Raw genomic sequence first — 24,460 nt, forward strand, 5'->3', positions numbered from 1 at the left:
GCTGCAAACTTGTGATGGGTGTTGCGAGACGACAGCACCGAGCGAGGCCGTCGTCGCTTCCACCCGAACTAGGCCGTGGTCACAGCCTGCGCTGCATAAATAAAACATTTCAGCCGCTCAGCGTGAACAACTGCCTGTGTCTCACCAAACATTATCCACATCAAACCCTCCATAAGCATCTGAGCTGGCAAGAGGTGTTATTCGACTAAACTGCTGGGTTATTTTACGTAATTTCAGCGGCCTGGGAGGGGGTGGTTGCCAACTGCGAGCTAATCGCTAGCTAGCAGCCAGCTCGCGCTAGGAGAGGAATGTTGCTTAGCTCTCTGGTTAGGCTTAGCTAACTAGCTTAGCTTAGCGTAGCTACCTCTGAAACCTCGTCTTCGTCGCTGCCGGATCCTGGACCCGAGGAGAGGACGGCCGCGGCCGCTAGTTTGAAATCCAGTCTTTCTGCTGCAGGCCCGCCTGGTTCACCGTACAAGCGTACTTTCTTTCCTCCTACACCAATCCCAATGCCCCCTAGTCCGACTCCTCCTGGTGTCGCTCCTACCCCCATCCCTGCCACTGGGGAGCGAGGAGTCACCGAGTCAATCTCGTCCTCGAAGCCGTCCGTCAGCATTGCCGTCCCGGCTACTGCATCCTGCATACTTATGTTCACGATACGTGTGTTCACGAGCTAGTTGTTGACTTAAACGTCCGTCCAGGCTGTTTCTTTTAGGATATTTGCGTGATTTTACTTCAGGGAATCCAAAAACTCTCCCGAAGCGAGGGTTGAGGAGGATCTCTTTCCCCCAGCCATTAACTTTCTAACAACCTAACCCGATACGCACTGTTTCTCAGAAAGACCGCCTCTGTAGGAAATCCTGATAATGCTATTGGCTTAGCAGGAAAAAGCTCTCTTTCCAATTGGACGAGGTTAACGTTTGTCAAACATGAGACCGCAACGTCATGTTAGGTTTACCAATATCACGAGGCTGTAGAACGAACGTCAAGACATGACATGGTAGGCCAACTTAACTGGTAGCTAGCTTTACTAGTTCATGTAAACTCTTATTGGGAAATCACTTATGTGGAAGGGCCACAGTGACAGTAAGCCGGTACCTGTTGTAAATTTTAATGACTCATTTTATGTAATTTTAAACGGCAATGAATAGGAATATATAGCTGAACTTCACAAGTTACATATGCTGTAAATTATGTCTTTAATTTGTTAGTGATGATTAATAAGGTTGGAATTAGAAAAAAATAAAGAGGACATTTTAAGGGTCAATAATATGACACAAAACATACATCCACACATAGAAAAACAAGGAAAAAAAACAATATCCACCTTGTATTATAATCACATTTGTTATTTAAAATGAGCCTCTTAAATATGTACATAGATGTTTTGCTGCAAATGAGTATATTGTATATATGATATACTTTAAGTTATTGTGTATACTTAGGCGACTTACATAATGGAGACAAAAACACACATTGGTTTCACCAGTGACCTCAGCCACAGAAATCAAGAACTTCATTTCCAAAACACTGAGGCATTCACATTTCTCTTGAATGGCCTTCTGGTGTAATAAAAAATATTTTCAAGTACTCACAAATGTGGAAGTCTTTACCTGGACCCCAGTGAATGTTTGGTTTGAACTTCAGGTTTGGTTTGGCATCTGTCCATCATGAACCATGACAACAGACTGGCCCTGGGTAAAAATTGCCTCACTTAACAAAGTCCCTTGAATGCCTTTGCTCCATGTTATTGCTTATATTTATTTTTTAGGTAGGGTAAAAATGTCTTTGCTTAAAGAGGTGTAGCTATTTCATTGATGGGACACTTTTTGTTGAAGTCTTGTTTCCTCCTGAGAAATGAGTGATGCATTAAAAAAAATACAAAGTAAGTGAATTTTGTGAGACTTAAAACAAAAGTTAACACAAAAAGATGTCCTCTGCTTTTGCAATAAAACTTAGCAATCTGTGACAGTGACACTGTTTGATTATCTTTATAAATGTGTGATCAGCCAAATTCCTAACACTGTGTGTTTCATATTTTTACATGTACCAGTATTGGATGATTTATTTGGAACCTTAACTTATGTAATAAGCAGCAATATTGCAGTATAAAAATACCCCATAAGAAAGTTTGCTCACATAAAAGTTAACATGTATTACTGCACACATATCCAAGAATCAAACATAAATGTACCCTAAAATGTGAAATTAATGATTTATTAATAAGCGTCAAGCAGTCGTTTTAATGTTGTAGATGGCCCAGGCAGTGGTAAGTCTAACTACACAGTCTTGTGGAGTTTGATATACATGAATGCCTCATTTTTAATGATATAATGCAATGTAACTAGTAAGAGTAACATTTCCTACTAAAATTATGTATATTAGGCATATATAATACTCAAGTACCAGTACTTCAAAACTGTGCTTAATTACATTGCTTAATATATTCACTTTTAATTTCTTACTTTCTACCTCTGAGATACACAAATTAATACCTGAAGCTCACCATTATTATAGTGTCCTGCCATTGCCCACTGAATAGCTTCTCCGAAGCAGGAGGAGGTAGTGCCTTGCTAAAGGGCTCCTCTGTTTCTAAAGAAAGAGAAAGCTCTCCTGCCCAAATCCTTGCAGAGTGTTCACTGATTTCAACAAATGAGCTATATGTGGCTCACTATTATTACTTTTGGGCTGCCACCACACTAACATTGTGGATTAGCTAGTTGTTAAGTACGTGAGTGCTGCTTGTTCACTTCTCCTTTCCAAATTTTAAACCGATAATCGCTCAGACATAAATGTCACCAAAACCACCTGCCAAGGCTTGTGGTCTACTCTGGTTACAATAATGTAGGCTACCTAAATAAGCTTATAGGTTACTCTTTACACATCATCATCGTCTGCATCATTATTATCACTGTCACAAAACTCCAAAATCTATGAGATGTCTTAAGTGGGTTTTAGTGTCAAATATTGTTTTTCATAATTTTTGAGTTGACTTTGATGAGCATTAGATCCGTTTGGCCTTGTGAAATGTGGCCTATGAAGTAGGCTACACATGTTCTACCTTGACAGGGGCTGAGAATCATTACAATTTACTGACCACACAAACAGGGTAACCTGGATTAGAAGGCCAGGAGATGCACCCGGTCAGCCAAGGCCTTGGGCGAGAACGTCATCGTTTTAGGGCGTGGACGCAGCCGGGGTTGCCAGATGTGTATAAAAACCTACACTTTCTGTCCATTTTGTCACAGTACATGAGCTTCAGCAAACTTGGGATAATTAAAAATGGACACGATTCAGAACAAGAAAGATACTCATATTGGTATTTAAGATATTTGATCACGTTGAATAATGTTTTTATGTTGGCAAAGATTTGTTAAGTGTCTATTATAATGTATTAGTGGTTGCTGAAAGAGGGATAGTTGAGGAGTTCTGGCAACCCAGCAGAAGGTTTCAGCTGCATCACGCAGGTCTGGTCATACATACTCCGGCGTGTTGATTCTACGTTTGTTTCAGGTAAATTGATCATTGCTACTATCGTTTAATTTACTTTATCTAAAACACAATGTCACGTTTCTGGGCGCTAATAGCATAACATAGCAACCGGTTTGTTCACCATATTAAATTATAATACCGTTAGTTAGCGTATGCTAACGTCAGAGCTAGCTAACAGTTAACGCTAATAACATGGCGCCGGGTGAGAGGGCCGCTTTTGTTCTTGTGTCTGGGTGCGGTATTGAGCGTGCTGAGGGCCACTCACTCCGTCGAAAATGAATGAGGTCCCTAATTATTAATTCATAATTCGGCTTCCGGTAACTTTTAAACGTTAATTCAAACGCTTCAATTAGTAGAAACGTTGGCTAATATAAGTAACGTAGCTAACATTGCATATTGTGTCGCTAACGCTAGCTGGGACCGACTGGGTTCGCGCTTTCTATGAAGTGCTCGCCTCAGGGGTTTAGGTATGAAGAGCTGGGAATAAGACGGTTGTGTGAATTGCCTTCGATTAATAATTGTAGACAGAAACATTTTTGTGTAGCAGAGTAAAGACACGACAATGAGTTTTTTGATAAACGTTAGTTTCGTTCCCGGTAGGCACCGTTGAGCGGCCTCAAGATGGCGCTGCCAACTAATTCACATATAACAGTTAACATACTCAGGCCCACCATGCAACCCGCTTACAAGACTACTGTCTATAGGGAAAAATTATACCCTTTTACCTTTTAGAAGTTAAATCTAAATTAAAACGGCGCCCGAAACATTTACTTTTAGCTTTTATTGGAGAAAGAAACAGTTTTTAACCGTTAAAAGTGTTGTTTGGTATGACAAATATACAGGAAAGAACTAAAATGTCAGTGAATTCCTCAAATGTAGGTGAGTGTTTCCACTTTTGTAATGAAAAGTCGTGTTCGTGGGATTTACTGGCGCATAAATGGGAGGCACGGTGTACTTATGTGCTTGTGGGGATCTATTTAAAGCAGTGACACAGAGAAAAGTGCTTCCCAAGTGGAACAGTGATGCACCAAAACTGAGGATATGAACATTACATCAGAAAAAGGCGCAGAAGCTTGTTTTATAGCGGGATGAATATCATGACAGAGGATTGTATCCACACTGTCCACCTTTACTGACATTGGTGATGTCTGATTGGGATGCATTATTTATATTGTAGCATGTGCTGATCTTTCACACTTGTATAATATCGTGTTTTTTTTTTTTTTTTTTCCTTAAGGGATCGTGACCAGTCATGGCCGATGAGGGATATGTAGTACGCATCAGGGGTCTCCCTTGGTCCTGTTCAGTGGATGAAGTTCAGAGATTTTTCTCAGGTATGTATACATGAATTATACATTTTCAGCAAATACATCAGCAATTAATGTAGTCGGAATTGATTTGATAATTTGAATTTCAAATGCAGATTGCAAAATCATCAACAATGGAGGTGGCATCCACTTCACCTACACAAGAGAGGGGCGTCCCAGCGGAGAGGCGTTTGTGGAGTTGGAGACAGAGGAAGACCTGAAGATTGCGGTGAAGAAGGACAGGGAAACTATGGGACACAGATATGTAGAGGGTGTGTACAATTTCTTACAGATAATGGCTCCTTTGTTAATTGTTCGAGGTTTATGCTGTGATGGCTGATTTTGATATGTCCTGTGATAGTTTTTAAATCCAACAATGTCGAGATGGACTGGGTCATGAAGCACACCGGTCCAAACTGTCCAGAAACAGCAGGAGATGGGCTCGTCCGGCTCCGAGGCCTTCCTTTCGGCTGCAGCAAGGAGGAGATAGTACAGTTTTTCTCAGGTAAGAAGGCTCAGTGCGCAATTGTTAAACTTCTTGATATAATGTTAGTGATACGGGGTTTTTTTTATTATTTAATTATTTTTTATTTTTTCATCTTCCTTTTCTTGTTTCCTTTCTCCTGTGGACACTTACCAAGACTTGCATCTGATTTTACGTAGAAGTGGATATTGGAAAATTATTCTAACTTACTGTATATTATTACATAATAGCATAGTAAAATTAGTCATGTTTATGGATTTGTGATAAGTGAGGAAATGACGCCAGAAAAGGAAGCTACATAGAATTTAAATGGAGGAACTATTTGAAGACTTTGTGTAGCTCAACAGCAGGATTCTGTTATGCAGACACCCTTTCCCATCTTTGCCCATCATATTCATCATAAACCCATTTTCATCACTTTTTTTCCTCTTTAATTGGGTCTGGTGATGTAAAACCGTGAATTAAATGTTTAAGTGATCTGTGTCTACTGGTAATTTACTAATGATGGAATGGGTCCCACTCATCACTGATCAGACAGTCTCTTACCCAAGTATCATTGTTTCTTTTTTCCCCATTTACTCACACCCTTGTCTTTTAAATGCATTTTTCTTATACACACTAGACGGCAAGTGTTGCATCAGTTCCTAATTGGTGAACAGTAATTTTTCCTCATGTCACCCACCAGGATCTTTTTCTCTCTTCATCAACACACCAATACTAGCCCGATGTCCCACACAGTGCCCCTTTCCATATTCTTCCTCTATCCTCTCATTTCTATTTTATCCCCAAAGTGCAGTAACTATAAGTCGTTTAAATGGCCAGTCACTGGTTAAAAACTGAACTGGTATGTGTGATGATGTATAGAGTTTTCCATAAGTTTTCTATCTCTCTTTAGAGAAAGTTCTCTCTGTGATTGGGCATGTGATTTAATATGTCCCCTGCTGGGGTTATCTGTCCTTGGGTTGAAGGGTTGGAAATCGTGCCAAATGGGATAACATTGCCGGTGGACATCCAGGGGAGGAGTACGGGGGAGGCCTTCGTGCAGTTTGCTTCACAGGATATAGCTGAAAAGGCTCTAAAGAAACACAAGGAAAGAATAGGGCACAGGTGGGGATGGTTGGTTGGTTGGCTGGATAAGTTGCTTTTCTTATGGTGTGCACCCTCAACATCTGAACCAAATGCAAAACGGACACCACATTACTCTTGGCTCATTCAAGCATATTTGTAATATTTACCACAAACACACAGACAAATTGTCATGTTAGATCCAAATACGCCACACACTCACACTGTTCAATGGGAAGATTAGTGCTTGGGCACCATTCACCAGTATGACGTGAATCAGAGCACATGCTTAATTTTGAGAACAAATGGTGTCTCAGCACTAAACATCAGTCCACGTTCATAATGGTAAGGAGTCTCCCTGGTGGTAAAATCAGAGGGCCACTGTACACATGGATCTGGAGCCCTTTGTCACAGGTAAAGCTTAGAGCGAGACGCAGAAGGGCTGGAGCTCTCTCTGTTCCTCTAAAACCAGGACAATTGCTGTCATGGCAAGGACACAGGACACTCTACTAAATCAGATATATAACTCACTTCAGGTAACCATAAGAAAAGTGTAAAAGTTAATGAGGCCCTTATCAATTTGGACAGATTAATTTTGCAACTCAGTTAACAAGTTGTTCTTTTTATCTGCTCTTTTAACAACTAGCATTAAGCACTCAAAGATATTACTACCTATGGACTATACCATGACAGCATCTACATAGCCCAGATTCATCAGTATTGAGCAAATGCAGCCGTGCCTCGTCCATTCCCCATGCCCTCACTGTGGTATCTCTATGCTCTTAGGTACATTGAGATCTTCAAGAGTAGCCGCGCTGAGGTGCGGACCCATTACGAACCCCAGAGGAAGCCCATGGGCATGCAGAGACCTGGCCCCTATGACCGACCCTCGGGTGGTCGCGGCTACAACATGATGGGCCGAGGGGGATCCTATGACAGAATGCGTCGCGGAGGCTATGGAGGAGGTGGGTGTCAAATGGACTGAAGATAAATTGAAATCAGATTCAGTGATATGAACCTGTTTAAGGGTAATAACTCTTCCTGTGTCACTTCATACTAACACTGCACAGTAGAATGACAAAGATTAGCATGTAAAGTCCTCGTTAGACCTTGTGTAAATCTTGATTATAAATATTCAGGTGTATCGGATGGACGGTATGGCGATGGCGGCTCTTCCTTCCAGAGTACAACAGGCCATTGTGTCCACATGAGGGGCCTGCCGTACAGAGCCACAGAGACAGACATCTACAATGTAAGTTGGAGGACCAAATGCAAAATATCTGCAAAACAACTGGATTGCTTAAATTCTCTTCACTCTGCATATTTCAGATGTTAAGGTTCCACTTACATAAACGTGTTTAATTTGTCCTTGTTTGTATGTCTTAGTTCTTCTCACCGTTGAATCCAGTGCGGGTCCATATTGAGATCGGTCCAGACGGCAGGGTAACTGGGGAGGCGGATGTAGAGTTTGCAACACACGAGGATGCTGTGGCAGCCATGTCCAAAGACAAAGCTAACATGCGTGAGTTTAAGTGACATTTACCACTTCCTCCCTGCATATAGATGTTATCATGATGTTCATGGTTTCTGTCTCTGCTCCTCAGAACACCGCTATGTGGAACTGTTCTTGAACTCAACAGCAGGTGGCAGTAACGGAGCATACGGCAGCCAGATGATGGGTGGCATGGGTGAGTTTCAGTAATGGAGGTCACGAGACTCTTTGAGTCTGTGTGAATGGAAGTGCTCGCGCCAAGAGAAAAAAAAATCTTGTGGCCTTGATGATGCTTGGCTTCACAAAATCAGCAGGACACATCTAAGGAATAATTGTGAGTCTGTAACGTCCTCTTGAGCCTGATGGGATCTGTCCTCTCTACAGGGAACCAGTCGTCTTACAGCGGTGGGCAGCTGAGCTCAGGGTATTCTGGAGGATACAGCAGCCAGGGCAATATGGGCGGCTACAGTGACTACAGTGAGTGTCAGCTCTGTTATAATAGTTTTCCTCCACATGATCCGCCCTAAACTGCAACCTTTTGCTCTCTCAACACACAAAGTATTATGCATCACAGCAAACTCTTAGACTGAAACCTTGGCATAATATTTTTGTTTGCAGGACAAAAGTGCAGTGTTCCTATGTATGACTCCTTGAGGAACTCCTCGGTCCTATAGTGTGTATTCTCTCTCTCTTGTTAGGTAACCAGGGCGGAATGGGAAGCAGTTACTACGGCGGCGGAGGAGGAGGAGGAAGCAGAGGCTCTATGAATGGACTGGGCGGGGGATGGGGAATGTAGATTTTTTTTTTCCCCCCTTAATTCAATGTGTTTTTTTAACTCAGCATTTTGCTGGAAGGACTGGAAATGCAAGTCTCACCTAGTAAACATAGGGTAGGGTCAGGTGAGGTTGTTTTGAAAATACTGAGGGGTAGGGTTTGTATTTTTTTTTTTAAGTGGATGCTCTTCAGAGAAAGTGAGATCACCGGTGTCAGAGAAGCGCTGTTTGTCTTCCCCATTCCTCACAGGTTTGACACATCACAGAAACCATGCTTTAAATTTTCATTTCCAGGAAGTGTGCTGTTTTTTCTTTTTATGTTTGTGTTACCGTTCTCCACAAACCTGGCTGTTCCCCAAAGTTAACTAATCCTGTGCTGGTGGCGTTAACATTACTTTCAATGTCTGAGTGCATGAACAAAGAAGAAAATTCAGAATATGTTTGGTATCTTCTGATGTTTAGACCTTGTTTCACCTTCTACATAGTGTAAAGCCTTTTTATTTCCACTTAAAATGTTGATCTGAATTTGAGACTTTACATGGTCAGAGCATGTTTTTTGTTTTCCTCAGTGTGACTGACAGTTCTGCGTTTTTTGTTTTCTGGATGAGGGCTATGTCAAGGGCAAGTGAATTTCAAATCTGCTGACATGAAGGTTTCTACTGCTTCAAATGCTATTTGTATTTCCTGTGCACAAAGTGAATAAAAACTAGTCTGGAATATCTAAATTGAAACAAGCATTGCAAAAAAGGAGGTTTTATTCATTTATCAAATATCTAGATAAAAAACTTTTGGTCACCATTCCCAAATTAATTAAGAAAATGGCTTTGTAGCAGTTGACACAATCCGCAAAACCCTGTCGTAATAATACATTCTAAAATAGTTAGATTTGTTAACATTCTACAGTCATTTACACAATAATTTTGCATGTGTCCAGCAGTGGGGCTGTAGCTGTGAAAATTATTACAGAGTAGATGTATGACAAGTTGGAATAATATCAAAGTGAAGTACAATGAATAGTTCATACTAAAGATCACACAAGTGACCCTCAGAAACCAACAGGAACCTTGATGGATCTCAACATAATCTACATCCACGGTTTGAATTAGAAAAGTTACACACTAAAAATGGTCAGTTTATGATGCCAAATTGTAAAACTGATGTTATTCCAGCCCAAAGAAACACTGATCACATAAATATTCTAAACTACTTCAACCTCCAGGCTACCTTGAGTATCTTCAAAGAGACAGTTCACCCCAAAATCAAAAATACAAATTCTTTTCCTCTCACCTGTAGTTCTATTTATCAATCTTGTTGCTGAGTGTTTGAGATATCAGCTGTAGACAAGGCTGCCTTCTCTGGGATTATAATGGAACTAGATGACACTAGGCTTGTGGTGCTCAAAGCACTAACAAATATATTTGAAGACTCAATGTCTCTTTCCAGAAATCACGACTCGGTTACTCATGATAATCCACAGGCCTTGCTAGCAGTTTCATGTAGGAACTATTTTCTTTCTGTCAAACTACACCCACCACATAAGGAGGTGGGCATCTTAGTTTGACTCAGCAAGCTAACATTACAGCTCAGCCAAGGAGGATGCTTTTCGTCCATGAGGAAATGCAAGACATTAAAGAATTAGTGTCAATGAAGGCCAACTGTTGTCACCTGATGTCACCTGTGTGTCAACCATTACGTTTCACTGCATACAACTAAAACCGCTAACTAAAACTAAGACGGCTAACTGGCATGCATGTTCTGCACCTGCGTGACAGGAAATAACTCTCCATACCAACAGGTGGCGGTAGTCTATATTCATCATTCAAAAAAGGGAAACCGAAGACTGACATCACGTAGTCAAGAAGCTTGACATCAAGTCAAGCTAGTTAGCCCTTAAGCACTACAACAAAACAACCCACTGTTAAAATAACAAAGGATATTTACCATGTGCTAGCGAACAATAACAACCCATTATGAACCATTTCTGCTGAAGAGCTAATTGGCTAAAAAAATGATCTTACCCAACATTTGTTAACATCTCTCGCCCTCTTGACTCTAGCTGTTAATTTGCCTTCCTCAATTCTGTTTCTGTTCTCATGCATTGAGCTGAGCTGCTGCTCTGACACAAATTTAACATGCTGAATCTGCAGCCGACAAGTGCTGACTTGTGCTAACAGTAAACACAAGCTGACCATTGGCTTGGTGTGTCAGAGACATATTCAAGACTGCCAATATTTCCAACTCTCTGCAGTTAACACTAAAGCAATCTGAATTGATACACAGCACCACATGTAAGAGAAAAACATATATTTTTGATTTTGGGGTGAACTATCCCTTTGACACACATCGCTCATTTCATCAGTGTTAAAAGGTGGCCCCTTGTTTAATACAGATGTTACTAATGTTCCTGAATTTCAGGTAACAGTGGAAATGGAACACCAAATCACATTTCCCCCAAGATTTGATGACATTTTTCAAACACGAGTCGTTAAAAATCATAGTGGATGAGTATGTGCAGTGTTAGAAAGCTCTCGTAGAAACGTTGAAGCTTGTAGGGGTTTTGTCAGGAACCTGTGGACGAACTTCTCTGCAGCAGGAGGGAGTGGCACCTGTCGCACACCCGCACAGGCCGAGGGTAGGAGGGCAAGGCCAGCTCGTTACTGGAACAACTGTTGCAGTAGATGTCTCCGCAGTTTCTACAGTGGTGCTGCAACACAAACACAACAGTTAATTGTTATTACTGTGAAGATGAGTATCTAGAAGCACAAATAAAATGCAGTCATAAAGGAGCTGACCTTTCTGCGTGCAATGGAGAACTCCTTCTCACATTGCTTGCAATTAGTGGCCTCATCATCTTTCAGCCAGGCGTGGCCCTGATGGGAGCAGTAAACGTGCAGCATGTTACTTGACAGGATTCTTTTTTCAATTTTATGGCATCAATTGTAGAAGTGTGCTACTCTTTACATCTTCATATTTTACCTTCAGAGCTTTGTTGACCTCCTTGAAGTCCTCCATCTTAAGTTTGGACCTTTGACAAAGACGAAGGCAACACAAAAACCCCATTAAATGGTGCACATAGTTAGGAAAAAGCAAAAGAAGACAATAAATGAGAAGTACTGACTGGCTGAGATGCAGTCCCATCTCTTGTAGAGCCTGCTCCTGCTGCTCACACGTCTGCTGCAGCTGCTGCTTCTCGTGCTTCAAATCCTGCAGCTCCTGCACCAACAGTTCGCAAAAGAATGGCACCATTACATCACAGTGCTGTGCAGGATTATCAGTATTTGCTCACAATACTTTGGAGAAATTGAAGTAAGGTGAACAATCTTTTCTTGAGGCTGTTGCAAAATCTGAGCTACAGCATTTACAAAACAAATACTGACATATATATATATATGTATATATATTACATATGTAAACATTATAACAGGAAACAAACTACAGCACCAAACCAAACTAATCCTAGAGTAGATTTAGGATGGAATTTAAGGATTTACTCGAACACAACAGCTTTGATAAAGAGGCACTTTTACACCTTTTACAAAGTGATTATATTGTGTCCGTGTCTGGATGTTATACACATGATCTCAAGGACTTCTGCACACTTCGGTGTCTAAGTGTGTGTGACACTGACCGTGTGCAGGCCCTGGAGTTGTTGCAGCTGTGTGCGGAGCTCTATGCTGTTGTCCTGTTCCCGCTGGAGAGATTTCTGCAGGCTTTGTCTCTGTTCCCTCTCAGTGCGCAGCTCATTCTCCAAACCCAGCCTGAGAATACAGAAGAGACATGGTGATTCTTACAGCCAGCGCCAGCCTGTGTGTGTGCAGGATCACAGGTTTTAAGTATCAATCTATATATGATAACTGTAAAAATCTGAGATGGGGGACCAGATACGTGACTCAAACACATACCATGAATGGCAGATTTTTTTTAGACCCCGAATCTATCATTAATAATTACTTGATTTGGACTGTGACAATTAAAAAAAAATCAAACCTAATACCTGTAAAAATGTTTTAAATGTGTGTCAGATGGATTGAAGTTAAAAGCTAAGCTTGTATCTTATCTGCAGTTAAGATTTAATAGTCTTTAAATAAAGTGTTAGCTGATATACTTCCAAGAAGAGCTACTTAACTGCTCGTCAGTATGGCATTAACACGTTAGCCAAAGTAGTTTTAAATCTCATCCTTTATAGACTGTCTTTTCTGTGTTCTGGTAATTTTGTTTTTTATTCCATGTGCAGAACATATTTATAGTCATGTCATTTTTCGTGCCTCTTTTGTAGGTTTATGGGATTGTGCTGTATCAATTTTATGCTTTCCAAATGTGTGTCTTACCTTAGTGTATCCAGGTCAGACAGCTGTTTCTGCAAAGCATCCACCTTTCCTTCCAGCTCCACCCTCATATCTTTGTCTGACTGGTCGCTTTGTTTGCGCTCTTGCTCCGAGTTCTGAAGTCTGTGATGCACAAACGACAAGAAGGAAAATATTAATTTAAAGGAATGTCATTTTAGAAACAGAAAAATACACAACACGTACCTCTGCTCGAGTTCCATCATGGCTTTCTCCATTTCATCCATCTTCTGCTCAAGCTGCACAGCCTCCGCCTGCTTTTTTTCTGCCTCTCGTTCTGAGTCCTAAAGAGCCACATAGGTTGTGTTAATGTGTGTTCTGTCTGAGTGGCCAAGCAAGAGAAAGAAAAGGTGTATTCACATGTGTCTACCTGAGCTTTGTGGAACATTTGCAGGTTCAGAGTCTTGACTTGGTCGAGCTGGAGCCGCAGGGCTGCCAGCGTGTCCTGTTTCTCGTGTGTGTCCTTCTCCAGCAGCTTCATGGCCACCTCGATCTCCTGCTTCAGGCCCACCTGGAGCTCCAACTCACGCTCCAGCTCCTGACATCATGCATTGCAAACGTACAAAAGGCATGAGTCAAATTCAGTTCTACAGTCTAATCAGGCCACAAAAATGAGCTTTGAATTTTCTGCTAACAGGAGGCCAAATGACTCATTAAAACTCACACAGTACTCACACTGCTGGCTTCTGTTTAACTTTGTTGGAGACAACCAGACGATGCCTCCCACCCAAAAAGAATCCAGCTTCTACCCCCCCGCCCAAGAAGCAACACAGAGCTGCCGAGTCACCTTCTACTGCCACATGCATGATATAGTGCTACAGTCAATTGATACCTGACCTGGCGAATGCGCTTTTCCTCTTTGTACTGCTTCCAAACCACGTTGTACATCTCATCCAGGCCCTGTCGAGTCTGTTTGTACGTCTCCAGCTCAACCTGGCTGTCCTGAAGGGCTGCCTGGAAAAACACCAACACACCACACAGTTTTTTGTAAATTAGAAGTGGATTAGTTGCATTTAGGGTTGCAAAATTCTGGGAAATAAGGTGGAAACTTGCTATGGGTATTAAATGGAATATATAGGTAAGTTATTGGAATTAATGAAAAAGTAACTGAAATAAAATGGAAATAAAGGGGTTATTTGTTCAGGCTGTATTTACAGTGTCATTTGCAGACAGAAACAAAAACTTTAGCCTATTAAAAGCAGATATAATCAATTTGATAAACAACTCTATTTGTCAAATACAAACAACGCGAGATGTGCCATGTTATGAGTTAGCTAGCGAGCAATTAAGTAATTAAAACTCCTTTGCTACGTGCCACATGATAACAGATAGCTAGAAGGTGTTAACAAGTTAAGTGAAATATTATTTTTTTAACATACATATTAACTTCAGTAATATAATGGAAACTTCGATTCCAGTATTCGGTCCTTTGACTCAAACGGTGCAGTAGAGTTATCTGAACATGTGACACGAGAATGCACTGTGCACGCGGAGGTTATAATTTCACTGAATTCCTATGTGACAGTGTGCTGGCAAACTACTTTATATGTGTCTGTGATGGAAGGGTGCGCTGCTGAATGCGTACAGTTCAATTAAGTGACCATACTTTAACAAAAACATGCCGTAAGACCTAGTATTGCTTTTTTTTTATGTGTATTACCCCACCTCCCAAATAAGTTCACTTTAAAAAGTTTTGATTTTTATATTAAAATGATGCAAAAATTCCCAAGTTCCTGAGCTTAACTTCACTTCACTTCCCAACCCAAACTGCAGATGCTTCTAGTTGCTTTCTGACCTCTTCCTTTTTCTGGCTGGACTGCAAGATCGTCTCATTCTCCTTTCTTAGCTGTTCCTGTTCTTCCCGCAGAGAGTTGATTCTGTCTGTCGCTGCCGTCAGCTGAGGATAAAGAACACAAACGCTCATCAGTCAGGTGAAACACACCTAATATACACAGATGACATGTTTACATTACAGAGGAAAGCCCTCTTTGTAGACAGATCATTGTGGTGATCCAAAAATGTGTCACACCCAACACTTACGAGCACAGTCACACAACAGTTCACACACGGTGTGTCTGACCTCCTCTACAAGTTTGCTGTTGGTCTTCTCAATAGATTCCATCTTAGCCTGAAGGTCAGTGACGGTGCCGCTTAGATGACGATTTAACTCCTCAATGTAGTGCTTCTGATCCAAAATGGCTGTCATCTTGGCATCGCTGAGAGAGAAAGAATAACAATGTTGGCTGAGTAAGCATCAGGTCTGTTTGGGATCGAATTATTATCATGCCAGGCGCTACAGTTCAAACTACAATAATATAACAAAAGGCAGTGTAGGCAGTATGCTCAATCCATCTGAATGCAAGCACTCACTCTTTTGAAGTCTCACTGTTGGCAGTGTCTTTCAGATAAAGAGAAAAGTCGATGACTGCCACCTAAATGGGAAAGAGAAACTCATGACTGTGTATCCACTTTCACTCTTCTCATACTGAAACTGAGGTGCAGCAGCTGGGATGTGTAGGCTTACAAAACTTGTCAGCACTCACCTGAGAATCAAGATCCTCCCCTTTAATGCAGAGGTTAGCGTCAATTACGTTGAGGCCCACCAGCAGTCCCCCTATCACTGCCCCCTCCTCCTCCATCATCAATGCTCCAGAGTCATAAAACTCACTAGGAGGAGACAGACATGAAGGGGATTGAATAAGAATAAGTTGGAAGCTTTAAAAATGAACTATTATCTGACACATGAACATGAACATATTCTTGTACAAAATAATTATGGTTACTAACCTCAGGAGATCTTTGCGGTCCAGCAAAGCTTTCATGTAGTCAGCTACTGTCTTCTGCATGAGCGCTAAATGCAGCCAAGCCCTTGCTCTCCCCAGGCCGGTCCTCAAAGGAGAATAAAAATGCAATTACACAAACACTTATCAAATAGGTTTGAGCATATCTTACATTGTAGGTATGCTGGGAAATGGTTTGCAATAGCATACTTTATGCCGGGCAAGTCTCTGGCACTTGTGGCAATGTTAACAGACTCTGGACACAACTTCTCAACCAGTTCCAGAGGTCCCCATATGGACTTGTTCTGACCAATGAAGGATTTCTTGACTGAAAAGAAAAATCAAAACAAATATAAGAGCACTGACATTTATTTGGATCACTTTTAATAGAAACTAATTCAGTTTAAAAAAAAAAAAAAAAGGGTGAGCCTCTTGACTGTCTCACCTTTCAGCCCATGTTTGAGGCAGTGCTCCAGGACGACAAAGAACTGCTGCAGAGGAGGGTAATCTGAATCGAGCGTCCTGCCCAGACTTAAGGAGGACTGAATTAATACTTTGATGCTCAGCTTCATCATGCTGAGGAGGTTGGACCTTTCTATTGCCATGGGGTCTTTGGGGGGCAGAACTGTAAAGAATGCAAGGCACAGGTGAAGTTAATGACAGAGAACACATCAGTTGATAGCCAACCTGCATAACTGTAGAGCAGGGGTGTCAAACATAAGGGTCCAATCCAGCCCTCTGGATGACCTTGCACACCTATAGTGATGCGCTTGTGAAGGCTAAGAGGTGCCAGGTGCCAGGAGCAAGTTAAACACTGAGTTGCTTTCCTCATGTGAAATGCTGCTTCAGAGGCTTTTCCACCCTGACCAGAATACAGTTATTTTCTTTCACTTTAGTTTGGTGTGGTGATGTCAGAATGACTACACAGGAGTGGAAATGTATAAAAAAAATGCACATGTAATGACAGAATGACTGGCTGCAACTGAAGTTGAAATTGCATTTATTCTTCTGGAGACATCACAGGCTGTTCGTCATCTGTTTTGTAAATGGATTAGCAATTTTAAAATGTACTTCTTAAAGCAATAAAGGGAAAAAAAGTTGTTTGTTATTTATAGGATATGAAACAATGATTTTACTGGTCCAGCCCCACCTGCAATCAAATCAGACTGTATGTGGCCTGTGAACTAAAATTACTTTGACATCCCTGCTGTAGTGAATCATATTTGCATGTCTGGAATCAGTTTTTGACTGTTAGAAAATGTGTTAACATGTCATAGAAGCCAGAAACTACAGTGTACTGTTGAGAAACGTGTTTGCTTTGTGCATGTATGTGTCATGTTTAGTTAGTGAAATTAATATTTCTTATTTCTTAATATGCAGGTGAAGGGATTGGGCCTTTGTGTTTTCCTTTGGGTGTGCCACAGAGACTTCTTTTGTTTTCAGGTTTGATCTGTAGATAAGGTTTGGATGCATCCTGGCACTGTGCACTGCAGGACGGGTGTCAGCCTGTCCAAGTATATAAACAAATGCACATTAATGGCTGCTACAAGGAGAGGTGCTGTGCTGATGGGCTTTTGAATCATATATGTTATAAACACTGCAGAGATTATGCTGTGCTTTTGCTTAGTATGTGCTCTTTTAGTTTGTGGTTTTTTTTGTGTTCTTAAAAAAAACATTCAATAATAGACTGAATTTACAAAAAAAAAAAGAAAAGAATAAAAGGCAAAGAGAAAGCATTGCAATAAGAACAGTCATACAGACGCAGGCTTGGAGGAGATGTCATGCATGCTTGAGTCCATGAAATGCAGCATAAACACTACATGAAGTGGTGTGATCTTATGCACGATCACCAAGCCTTGAAGTCATGCGTCATGACAGCTGACAATTAACTAACCTAAAGTTCAAGAGGAAGTAGTGACATGGACTGTATGGCTGCAATACTTTATAACATAACGAGATCAGATAAAGAGTGTTACTCTGAGCAGTCACCGCCTACCTGGAAGTTTCCTTGAAGTGTTGTTGAGCTCATTTTCGGGCTCTTTCTCCAGCGGAGAGCTCGGAGCGGATCCCTGTGAGGGGTGTCTCTGGGCAGCAGCGTAGCTCACCCCGCTGCTAATCGTCTCCGTGGCCTTCCGAGCCAGAGACAAGATAGGAGCCGACCAGCTGTTCTCCGTCGCGGCGGGAGCTGGCTTCTCCGTCCGCTCCTGCCCGTCGCTGCTGCCGGACTCGGCCTCGGGCGCGGCTTCTGAAACTTCGGGCTCATCTAGCTGTTGTTCTGCTTCGCTATCCTCTACAGCTGTGTTTACCTCCCCTGCCTCGTCGGCCATGTTTGTCCCCCCTCCCCTCTCCCCCTGTGTTCACGTGACCAGGCCAGTGCAATCACGCGCGCTGTCAGGACGTTCTTCTTCTTCATTGGATTTATTGGCGGTTAGGGAGTCAGTTTACAGGTGTTTTACCGCCACCTACTGGACTGGAGGGTCGGTGCAGTACAGTATAAACAGAAAATAGAGTCTGCACTTTACTTATCAGAATACATGCCTTTCAAACACACTCACAGGTTTTTGCGGGGTTCTGAGGGTTTTTAAAATAAATACAAATAAGACAGTTTAAAGTTGAATGACCCCCCCCCGCCCCCAAGTGCTTATTTTGCATCACCCTCTCTCCTCTTACAAATGACAAACACTTCCTTAAAAAAAATTTCCATCCTCTATTAACTAATTCCTTAAATGATTACGTCATTTCCGCGATACAGCACCAATAACATTTCCTGTTGTAATGGTGTGTTTTGCTTCCTTTATTCCTCTTTGTAGATATGACATTCCTGATTCTCATGGTAAAAGTATTACAAGTAGCACTACATGCACTACAGCTGATCATACTGTGTTTGTACAAGTTGTTTTGTGTTTATTTCATTAAGTCCTTAATTGAACCATATGTGTCCTAACTTCAGACCAGCAGTGAGGGTGTTGCCCTTTCTGTTGTTGCCACAATTTCTTCTATCACTAATGCTTTTGTATTTTGTAGACTACAGATGGAAGTAAGTAAACCATTACTATGTAGATTTCAAATAGGATGGTTTTTTCCCCAGGAAATGGTATTTGACAATCAAGCCTAAATTACCAACCATGCAATGTGAGCAGCTGCCCCACGGCCTCAGACCCACAGGGTCACCACAGGCTCTATAGGGTCACTATGTGGCAGCAAGTCTGCAGATATCAGTCCTATCTATGTGACATTTTGAGGCCTTGACCCAGAGCAAAGCTCAGGTTCTTCTGCAGGCCTCAGTGTAAAGAGCAGACTGATTAAACATTAAACTCACTGTGCAGCACTGACCAAAATCTGAACTAGAAAAAATATTGAAAAAATTTTCTCAGAAGAATTAAGTTTCATAATAAAGTTACATTAAAAGTCTCTCCAGAATATTTTTTTTAGAAATAATTAATCTTACAACTGCCTCACTAAATAATTAGATGTAGTTCGTAAAACTAATTAGTGGTCAAATATTCTCTAAAGACGTCATCCAGATCCTCTCCAAGTACTGAGAGCATGCATGCTGTACTTCCTAGTTTCACCACATGGTGGCGCAGACAAGCTGTGCGTTACTTTCTTGTGGAACCTCTCACAAGGTGTTTTTTATTATTTATAGGCCTAAAGACACCCACCAGTCCAGCTTGGATCGAGCAGTTATCATTATTTTTTTTCTGTATTATCAGGTGTGTTAACCCACCATTTTTCAACATCACTAATTATCTTACTTTTAAGATATGTGAGGGATACTTTGCACTCCGATATGTAAGTGTGGGCTGAGGACACTGGACTCATCTGAATTAAACAACACTGAATCCCTAGAGTTACAGTGTAGACTGCAAGTGTGAGTGAATGGGTGACCCAAAAAAAAGTAAATCTTAAAAGGTCGGCAAAATAGTAAAAATTTAAACACAAATAAAAAGGCACATATTTTATACTTTGGGTTTTAATTTATTTATTTTTTTAAAGAAAGAAAAAAATATTTTATGTTGTTTTTGTTTATTATTTGGTGTTTTTCTATCTATCTATCTATCTATCTATCTATCTATCTATCTGTCTATCTATCTATCTATCTGTCTAATAACAAGGGAGCTTAAAGTACATGGGCCATCTGTGCCATAACAGTAAAATCATAGTAAGACCATGTTTTCCTTGACATTAAATACTTATAAAACTCTTAAAAAAGGGGCAACAAGTGGCTTATGGAAATGACAGTGTTTTGAAAGACAAGACCACTTCAGGTAGATGAAAGCTTTAAGATGAAGATGAAGATGCAGATTCTTATATCATCAAACAACTTCCACAGAAACTGATACAGGGTGTTGCCTACATTTAAGAGTAGGAAAAATCACATGTACTAAAATATTAATACCTTAGTAATGCCTACCAGTGTGACCATCAGTGGGTCTCATTTGAATTTTAAGTGGAGCTGTATACTGCAGCTGCACACCACAGTCATTACTGTAATGATCCATTAATTAGTGTAGTAATTAATGACTCAAATGTGCCACTATCTTTATGACAGAAGTCCACACTTTGTTCAGCATATGACTGTATCCTCTCACAAATTTCCTCCCTGCAGTCTGTGAGCAGCAGCAGCAGTCTGTAGGCGTGGTGAAGTGCGCAGGAGCATAAATACCGCGGTGCCTCTGTCGGGACGCTCCTTCACTCCGCTCCTCTCACACTGGAACTTCCGGGACGCAGCGGTCCTCTCAAGTAACGACAAGAGGTCGCAAACAGGCGGAATTAATTCACAAAAAACACACCGACAAAAAAAAAAAAAAAGAAGCGAAAAAAGGGAAGGAATTTATAGAAGCGGAACAAGTGGACGGAATACATCTTATAAATCATCACATTTGTTTCCTAAAAATCACTGGAAGTTTGGACATCATGAGGATTTTCAGTGTTGTGCTCTTACTGGTTCACGCCTTGGGTGAGTTTCATGTGTTCATTTCTCTCTCTGTGTATCTTTGCTGAGTGACTTCATTCTGTTTGTCATATCCTGTGTGTGTCCTACCTGTGAGACACCGTCTCATCTTGGTTATCACTGTAAACCCCTCCAGCATGGCCGGGCTGTCACTTGTAAACTTCATAACCTTTAAGGCAACGGTTTTCATGATGCCAGGCTATTCGGGAGCTAATGGGGTCATCTCTCTATTTTAGAGCATGCTTTATGTAACTGGATACATTTATTTTTAACTCATATTCTTGCCTCACATTAGCTAACTGTCTGTCCATGCGTTTCGTGTGGGAGACACAGGGAGTAGATGCCAACTTCTATTTGCCTCCCTGGTGCATTTCCCGTCCAAAGCCCACAAATCTAAGCTGTCTCTCTCTGAGGGAGGGCCTGGCTTTCTAGTTCAAGCCGGTGTCCGCTTTGCCAAGGTGCTCCTGAGCAAGGCATTGCATACCTACCATCCCCTAAGGATCTGAGCTTGTGTGTTTCCCAATAGGGATCAGCATGATTGCACTGAAAGCCAAAAATCCCGCCTGGAGCTTCCTGGTGCACAACATGTTTCAACTTGCCCTCAGAGGTCCTCCCACCTTGGCACACTAACCTGTGAGCATGGCTCGTCCCCTAGAGGAAGTGATTCTGGGGTGGTTTTGGGGGATCTGCTCTGTTACAGACTATCAAAGCAAACTTATGTGCAATTTTAACGTTTTAAACTTTTTCTCTCCTTCAGTGGTGTCCAGACCCGCCAGCGGTGCTGCAGTGGACAGGTATGAGAGCGACAGGCAGCGGCACACAGCCATTATAAACCTGGACACAACCAGGAACAGGAGGGTGGAGGAGGAGAGCAGAAGTGTGGAAGCGACAACAGTGGAGTACGGCCAGGAAGGCGAGGATGAGGAGGAGTACGGTGATTATTATTATGAAGATGAGGATGAAGATGGCTTGTCTGGAGACTATGAGGAGTTGCCACGAGGTAAGGAAGTTTGTCATTGTCTCAGATTCCTCACCACTGTTACTCGCCTCCTCAACAAAGGTCATAAAATGATTTTTTTTCTGTTCTGGTTTTGGTCTAGTTGCCATGGTAAGCAAACCCAAAGACCCGTCTGCCATCCTGGAGGCTGAAAGCACCGAAGGAAACAGGAGGAGAGGAAAGGGAAGAAAGAGGGGGAAAGGCAAGGGGAAGAAGAGGAATCCTTGCCTGAGGAAGTACAAAGATTTCTGCATTCACGGCACCTGCCAGTACCTGAGGGAAATCCGTGCCGCGTCCTGTGTGTAAGTATCAGCATCTATCTGCTCACCATTTCCCCCTCTCCAGATTATCACCAAATTATCAGCCTCTAAACCGATTCCCTCTTTGTCCTGTGTGCAGGTGCCACCCCAGCTACTCCGGGGAAAGGTGTGAGTTCTTCACGTTGCCCCTGGAGAAACCCCAGGAGGGCTACAACCGGACCACAGCTCTGGCGGTGGTGGCGGTGGTGCTGTCGTCCGTGTGCCTCACCATCATAGGCCTTTTATTGTTGCTCAGGTAAGAGAAGGCTCACACTAACAACCATTCACACACACACACACACACAGATAGATTTTTTAGGATACTTGTCATAGCTAGACACAGAAAATAGTCTGACTGAGCTCCTTTTTCTTTTGTGTACTACAGGTTTCACAAGCGGGGAGCGTATGATGTAGAGAGTGAAGAGAAGGTCAAACTAGGTTTAGCGTCCAACCACTGAAGAGACAAAGAGAGGTGAGTCGTGAGGAACATGCACACCAGCAAACACCATCTTTCTTTCGTCTTTGTTGCCTCCGTGAAACAAAGTTGTGCTCATCGCCTCTCTTTGTTTTTTTTCCACGTTAGGCACAGATGTGGAAATTCTACCTCAAAATAGAAAAAGAGAAGTGAACTGCAAAAGGAGGTCCTGGAGGGGAAAAAGGATCGTACATGAAGAAGGGAACAGAGGTTGTTGTCTGCCTCGAACCCTCTGCTAGACGTTCAGATGTAAAAAGGGCAGGTGAACATATTCCTGAAGGCCTCAGAAGAAGTCGGCCCACCTGAAACTGGAATACTAACGGCCCCGAGGATGGACTGGAGATGTGACGAGCAGTTAGGTGACGAGCACGGAGGAATGAGAAGAAGAAGAAGAAGAAGAAGAAGGAACGCGTCTAGACCCTGCGCTGCTTCTTGACTGTGTGAAAAAAGAGGTCGTGTCAGACTGAACTGAACAAGATTTTTAACAATTTTTTTCTCAACAGACAGCATTTTGTATTTTCCTGCACAAGTCCATCTTTTTTTTGTGTACAGTAAACAGTATATTTATAATTTTAATTTATTTATTTAAGCTAACTGTATTTATAGAGATTTTAACCACCTTCAACCGTTTTTAAAATAATGATGTTACAGTTTTTTTTATATTTCTTATTGGACGCTATTTATTTATGAAACAGAAAAGCAAACAATGCAGAAGCTCCTTGAGATATTAAGTATTTCCTGCAAAAAAAGGGGGATGATGCATAAAACTATCTGATTACTGACTTTAATTTTGGCACTCGGTAGATGATCAATAGCACTGTGATTAAAGAATTGATCGTTGAATAGATATGATCGTATTTTTTGAAATTATTGATTGAGAGCAGTGCTTTTCAGGAACGCCCTGCTCACACTCACACAGTTACACACATGGAAGCTGCCCAGTACAACCAGTTGGATGTGTCAGCCACCAAGCAGCTCTGCTGTAGAAGTCGGGGGGCCTTGCTCAAAGGCACGTCAGTGGTGCACTGCTCTTTCACTTCCCCCACCCTAATGCATCCCGCAGGTTTGGGGATCTTCAGGCCACATTAGTGTTCTGCCTCACTGTTGTCGTAAGATCAGATGGACGCCTGCCGTCATGATACACTGCACTGGTTATGTATTGATTAAAGGCGACATACAGACTGTGCACTCAGCGCTTGTATTGTCAAGAAACTTTATTAAAAAGGGAGTCAAATATCAAATGCACTGTAGCAAGAATTTGGTATGAATATGATGTCATGTTGTCTTACCTTCATTCGAGGAGAAACTCCCTCAGATCCATGTTAAGCTGTCAAGCGCAAAAAAAAAAAAAAATGTGAATTAAAGTGTTCCACCCTTTCAAATCCTGTCCTGTAGTTTTGAAGTGATTTTTATTTATGTGATTTTTTTTTCAGAGCAAAATAAAAAAAAAGTCTATCCAAATGTTTGACTCATGTAGTTTTTGTTTCATTACATCAACCCCCCTGTGCTCTCAGCATTAATAGGAGTCTCAGATGTTGTACTGGAGGATCAGTTAAGTAAGGTCAAGTTTATTTTTGCTCTTTGGTTCATTTCCTGAGACAGGCCCAAACATTAATGTGATATTTTAGAGTGGCCCGTGTGGACAATGATAACACCGGTGTGTTCTTTTGGCCCATTCAGGAGCTGTAATTATAGTAAACACAATATTTTATTTCCCTTGTCTCTGACGTGTGAGCACCAACTTTTAAAAAGCACCTGTATCCTGGCTATTAGTGCTATTATGTTCTGTGCTCAAAAGGCAAATATTTATAGTCAGTGCTGTGTGGATATAGAGTCAGAAGGCCTTCCCAGTTTATTATGTTTAGATGTGGTTATCTTGGTAGGCCATGCAGTGTGTAATCGCTAGTCCTTTCCAATTGTGCTGTAAAACAAATGATTGTTTGTACTTAAATTAATGTTTCCCAGAGGCCTTTCTCTTTGGAGCAAATATAAAAGAAGA

General features: G+C 41.6%; 4 protein-coding genes across 7 annotated transcripts in view; 2 read left to right on the forward strand and 2 right to left on the reverse strand.

The window, feature by feature from the left end:
• The window catches only part of ankhd1 (ankyrin repeat and KH domain containing 1), a 32,600-nt gene extending 31,780 nt beyond the window's left edge, over positions 1–820 (reverse strand). For all 3 annotated transcript variants that reach the window (XM_049586318.1, XM_049586317.1, XM_049586316.1), the window contains exon 1: positions 365–820. In XM_049586318.1, coding sequence (XP_049442275.1) covers positions 365–643 — 279 coding nt within the window. In that variant the 5' untranslated portion in view covers positions 644–820. The remainder of the gene's footprint in view (positions 1–364) is intronic.
• Positions 821–3,369: 2,549 nt separating this feature from the next.
• LOC125894151 (heterogeneous nuclear ribonucleoprotein H-like) lies at positions 3,370–9,338 on the forward strand. The gene is made up of 11 exons (XM_049585361.1): positions 3,370–3,513; positions 4,730–4,826; positions 4,916–5,071; positions 5,161–5,304; positions 6,252–6,390; positions 7,135–7,313; positions 7,488–7,600; positions 7,735–7,870; positions 7,953–8,036; positions 8,225–8,317; positions 8,539–9,338. Exons 2-11 carry the CDS (start codon positions 4,745–4,747, stop codon positions 8,634–8,636), a joined length of 1,224 nt encoding a protein of 407 aa, XP_049441318.1. The 5' UTR covers positions 3,370–3,513; positions 4,730–4,744; the 3' UTR covers positions 8,637–9,338.
• A 12-nt stretch (positions 9,339–9,350) lies between these two features.
• On the reverse strand, positions 9,351–18,089 carry rufy1 (RUN and FYVE domain containing 1). Its single transcript, XM_049585360.1, has 17 exons — positions 17,733–18,089; positions 16,182–16,361; positions 15,947–16,064; positions 15,744–15,845; positions 15,500–15,623; positions 15,327–15,388; positions 15,037–15,172; positions 14,752–14,853; positions 13,794–13,910; positions 13,327–13,494; positions 13,143–13,240; positions 12,942–13,061; positions 12,242–12,371; positions 11,732–11,826; positions 11,590–11,638; positions 11,406–11,483; positions 9,351–11,317 (listed from the first exon to the last, which is right to left on the reverse strand). Exons 1-17 carry the CDS (start codon positions 18,061–18,063, stop codon positions 11,174–11,176), a joined length of 2,154 nt encoding a protein of 717 aa, XP_049441317.1. The 5' UTR covers positions 18,064–18,089; the 3' UTR covers positions 9,351–11,173.
• A 2,339-nt stretch (positions 18,090–20,428) lies between these two features.
• On the forward strand, positions 20,429–23,922 carry hbegfa (heparin-binding EGF-like growth factor a). Of its 2 annotated transcripts, XM_049586164.1 has the most exons (6): positions 20,429–20,696; positions 21,448–21,690; positions 21,791–21,989; positions 22,087–22,242; positions 22,372–22,458; positions 22,570–23,922. In XM_049586164.1, the coding sequence occupies exons 1-5, from the start codon at positions 20,654–20,656 to the stop codon at positions 22,442–22,444; spliced, it is 714 nt and encodes a 237-aa protein (XP_049442121.1). In that variant the 5' UTR covers positions 20,429–20,653; the 3' UTR covers positions 22,445–22,458; positions 22,570–23,922. The 2 variants fall into 2 exon arrangements, with proteins under 2 accessions (XP_049442121.1, XP_049442120.1); XM_049586163.1 differs by lacking the exon at positions 22,372–22,458 and having other exon boundaries at positions 20,518–20,696.
• Positions 23,923–24,460: the final 538 nt, after the last annotated feature.

This window comes from Epinephelus fuscoguttatus, linkage group LG9 (assembly GCF_011397635.1).
Source record: "Epinephelus fuscoguttatus linkage group LG9, E.fuscoguttatus.final_Chr_v1".
NCBI classification, from domain to species: domain Eukaryota; kingdom Metazoa; phylum Chordata; class Actinopteri; order Perciformes; family Serranidae; genus Epinephelus; species Epinephelus fuscoguttatus.

What these genes read in the sequence shown, in the direction of transcription:
- LOC125894151 (XM_049585361.1), top strand. Translation starts at nt 4,745, where the DNA reads ATGGCCGATGAGGGATATGTAGTACGCATCAGGGGTCTCCCTTGGTCC. An exon ending in AGTTCAGAGATTTTTCTCAG is followed by an intron (nt 4,827 to 4,915) that starts GTATGTATACAT and finishes TTTCAAATGCAG; the next exon opens with ATTGCAAAATCATCAACAAT. An exon ending in CAGAGACAGACATCTACAAT is followed by an intron (nt 7,601 to 7,734) that starts GTAAGTTGGAGG and finishes TGTATGTCTTAG; the next exon opens with TTCTTCTCACCGTTGAATCC.
- rufy1 (XM_049585360.1), bottom strand. Translation starts at nt 18,063, where the DNA reads ATGGCCGACGAGGCAGGGGAGGTAAACACAGCTGTAGAGGATAGCGAA. An exon ending in TCTGACCTGGATACACTAAG is followed by an intron (nt 12,372 to 12,941) that starts GTAAGACACACA and finishes CTGTATTCTCAG; the next exon opens with GCTGGGTTTGGAGAATGAGC. An exon ending in TCTCCATTGCACGCAGAAAG is followed by an intron (nt 11,318 to 11,405) that starts GTCAGCTCCTTT and finishes TTTGTGTTGCAG; the next exon opens with CACCACTGTAGAAACTGCGG.
- hbegfa (XM_049586164.1), top strand. Translation starts at nt 20,654, where the DNA reads ATGAGGATTTTCAGTGTTGTGCTCTTACTGGTTCACGCCTTGG. An exon ending in CTATGAGGAGTTGCCACGAG is followed by an intron (nt 21,691 to 21,790) that starts GTAAGGAAGTTT and finishes GTTTTGGTCTAG; the next exon opens with TTGCCATGGTAAGCAAACCC. An exon ending in GGCCTTTTATTGTTGCTCAG is followed by an intron (nt 22,243 to 22,371) that starts GTAAGAGAAGGC and finishes TGTGTACTACAG; the next exon opens with GTTTCACAAGCGGGGAGCGT.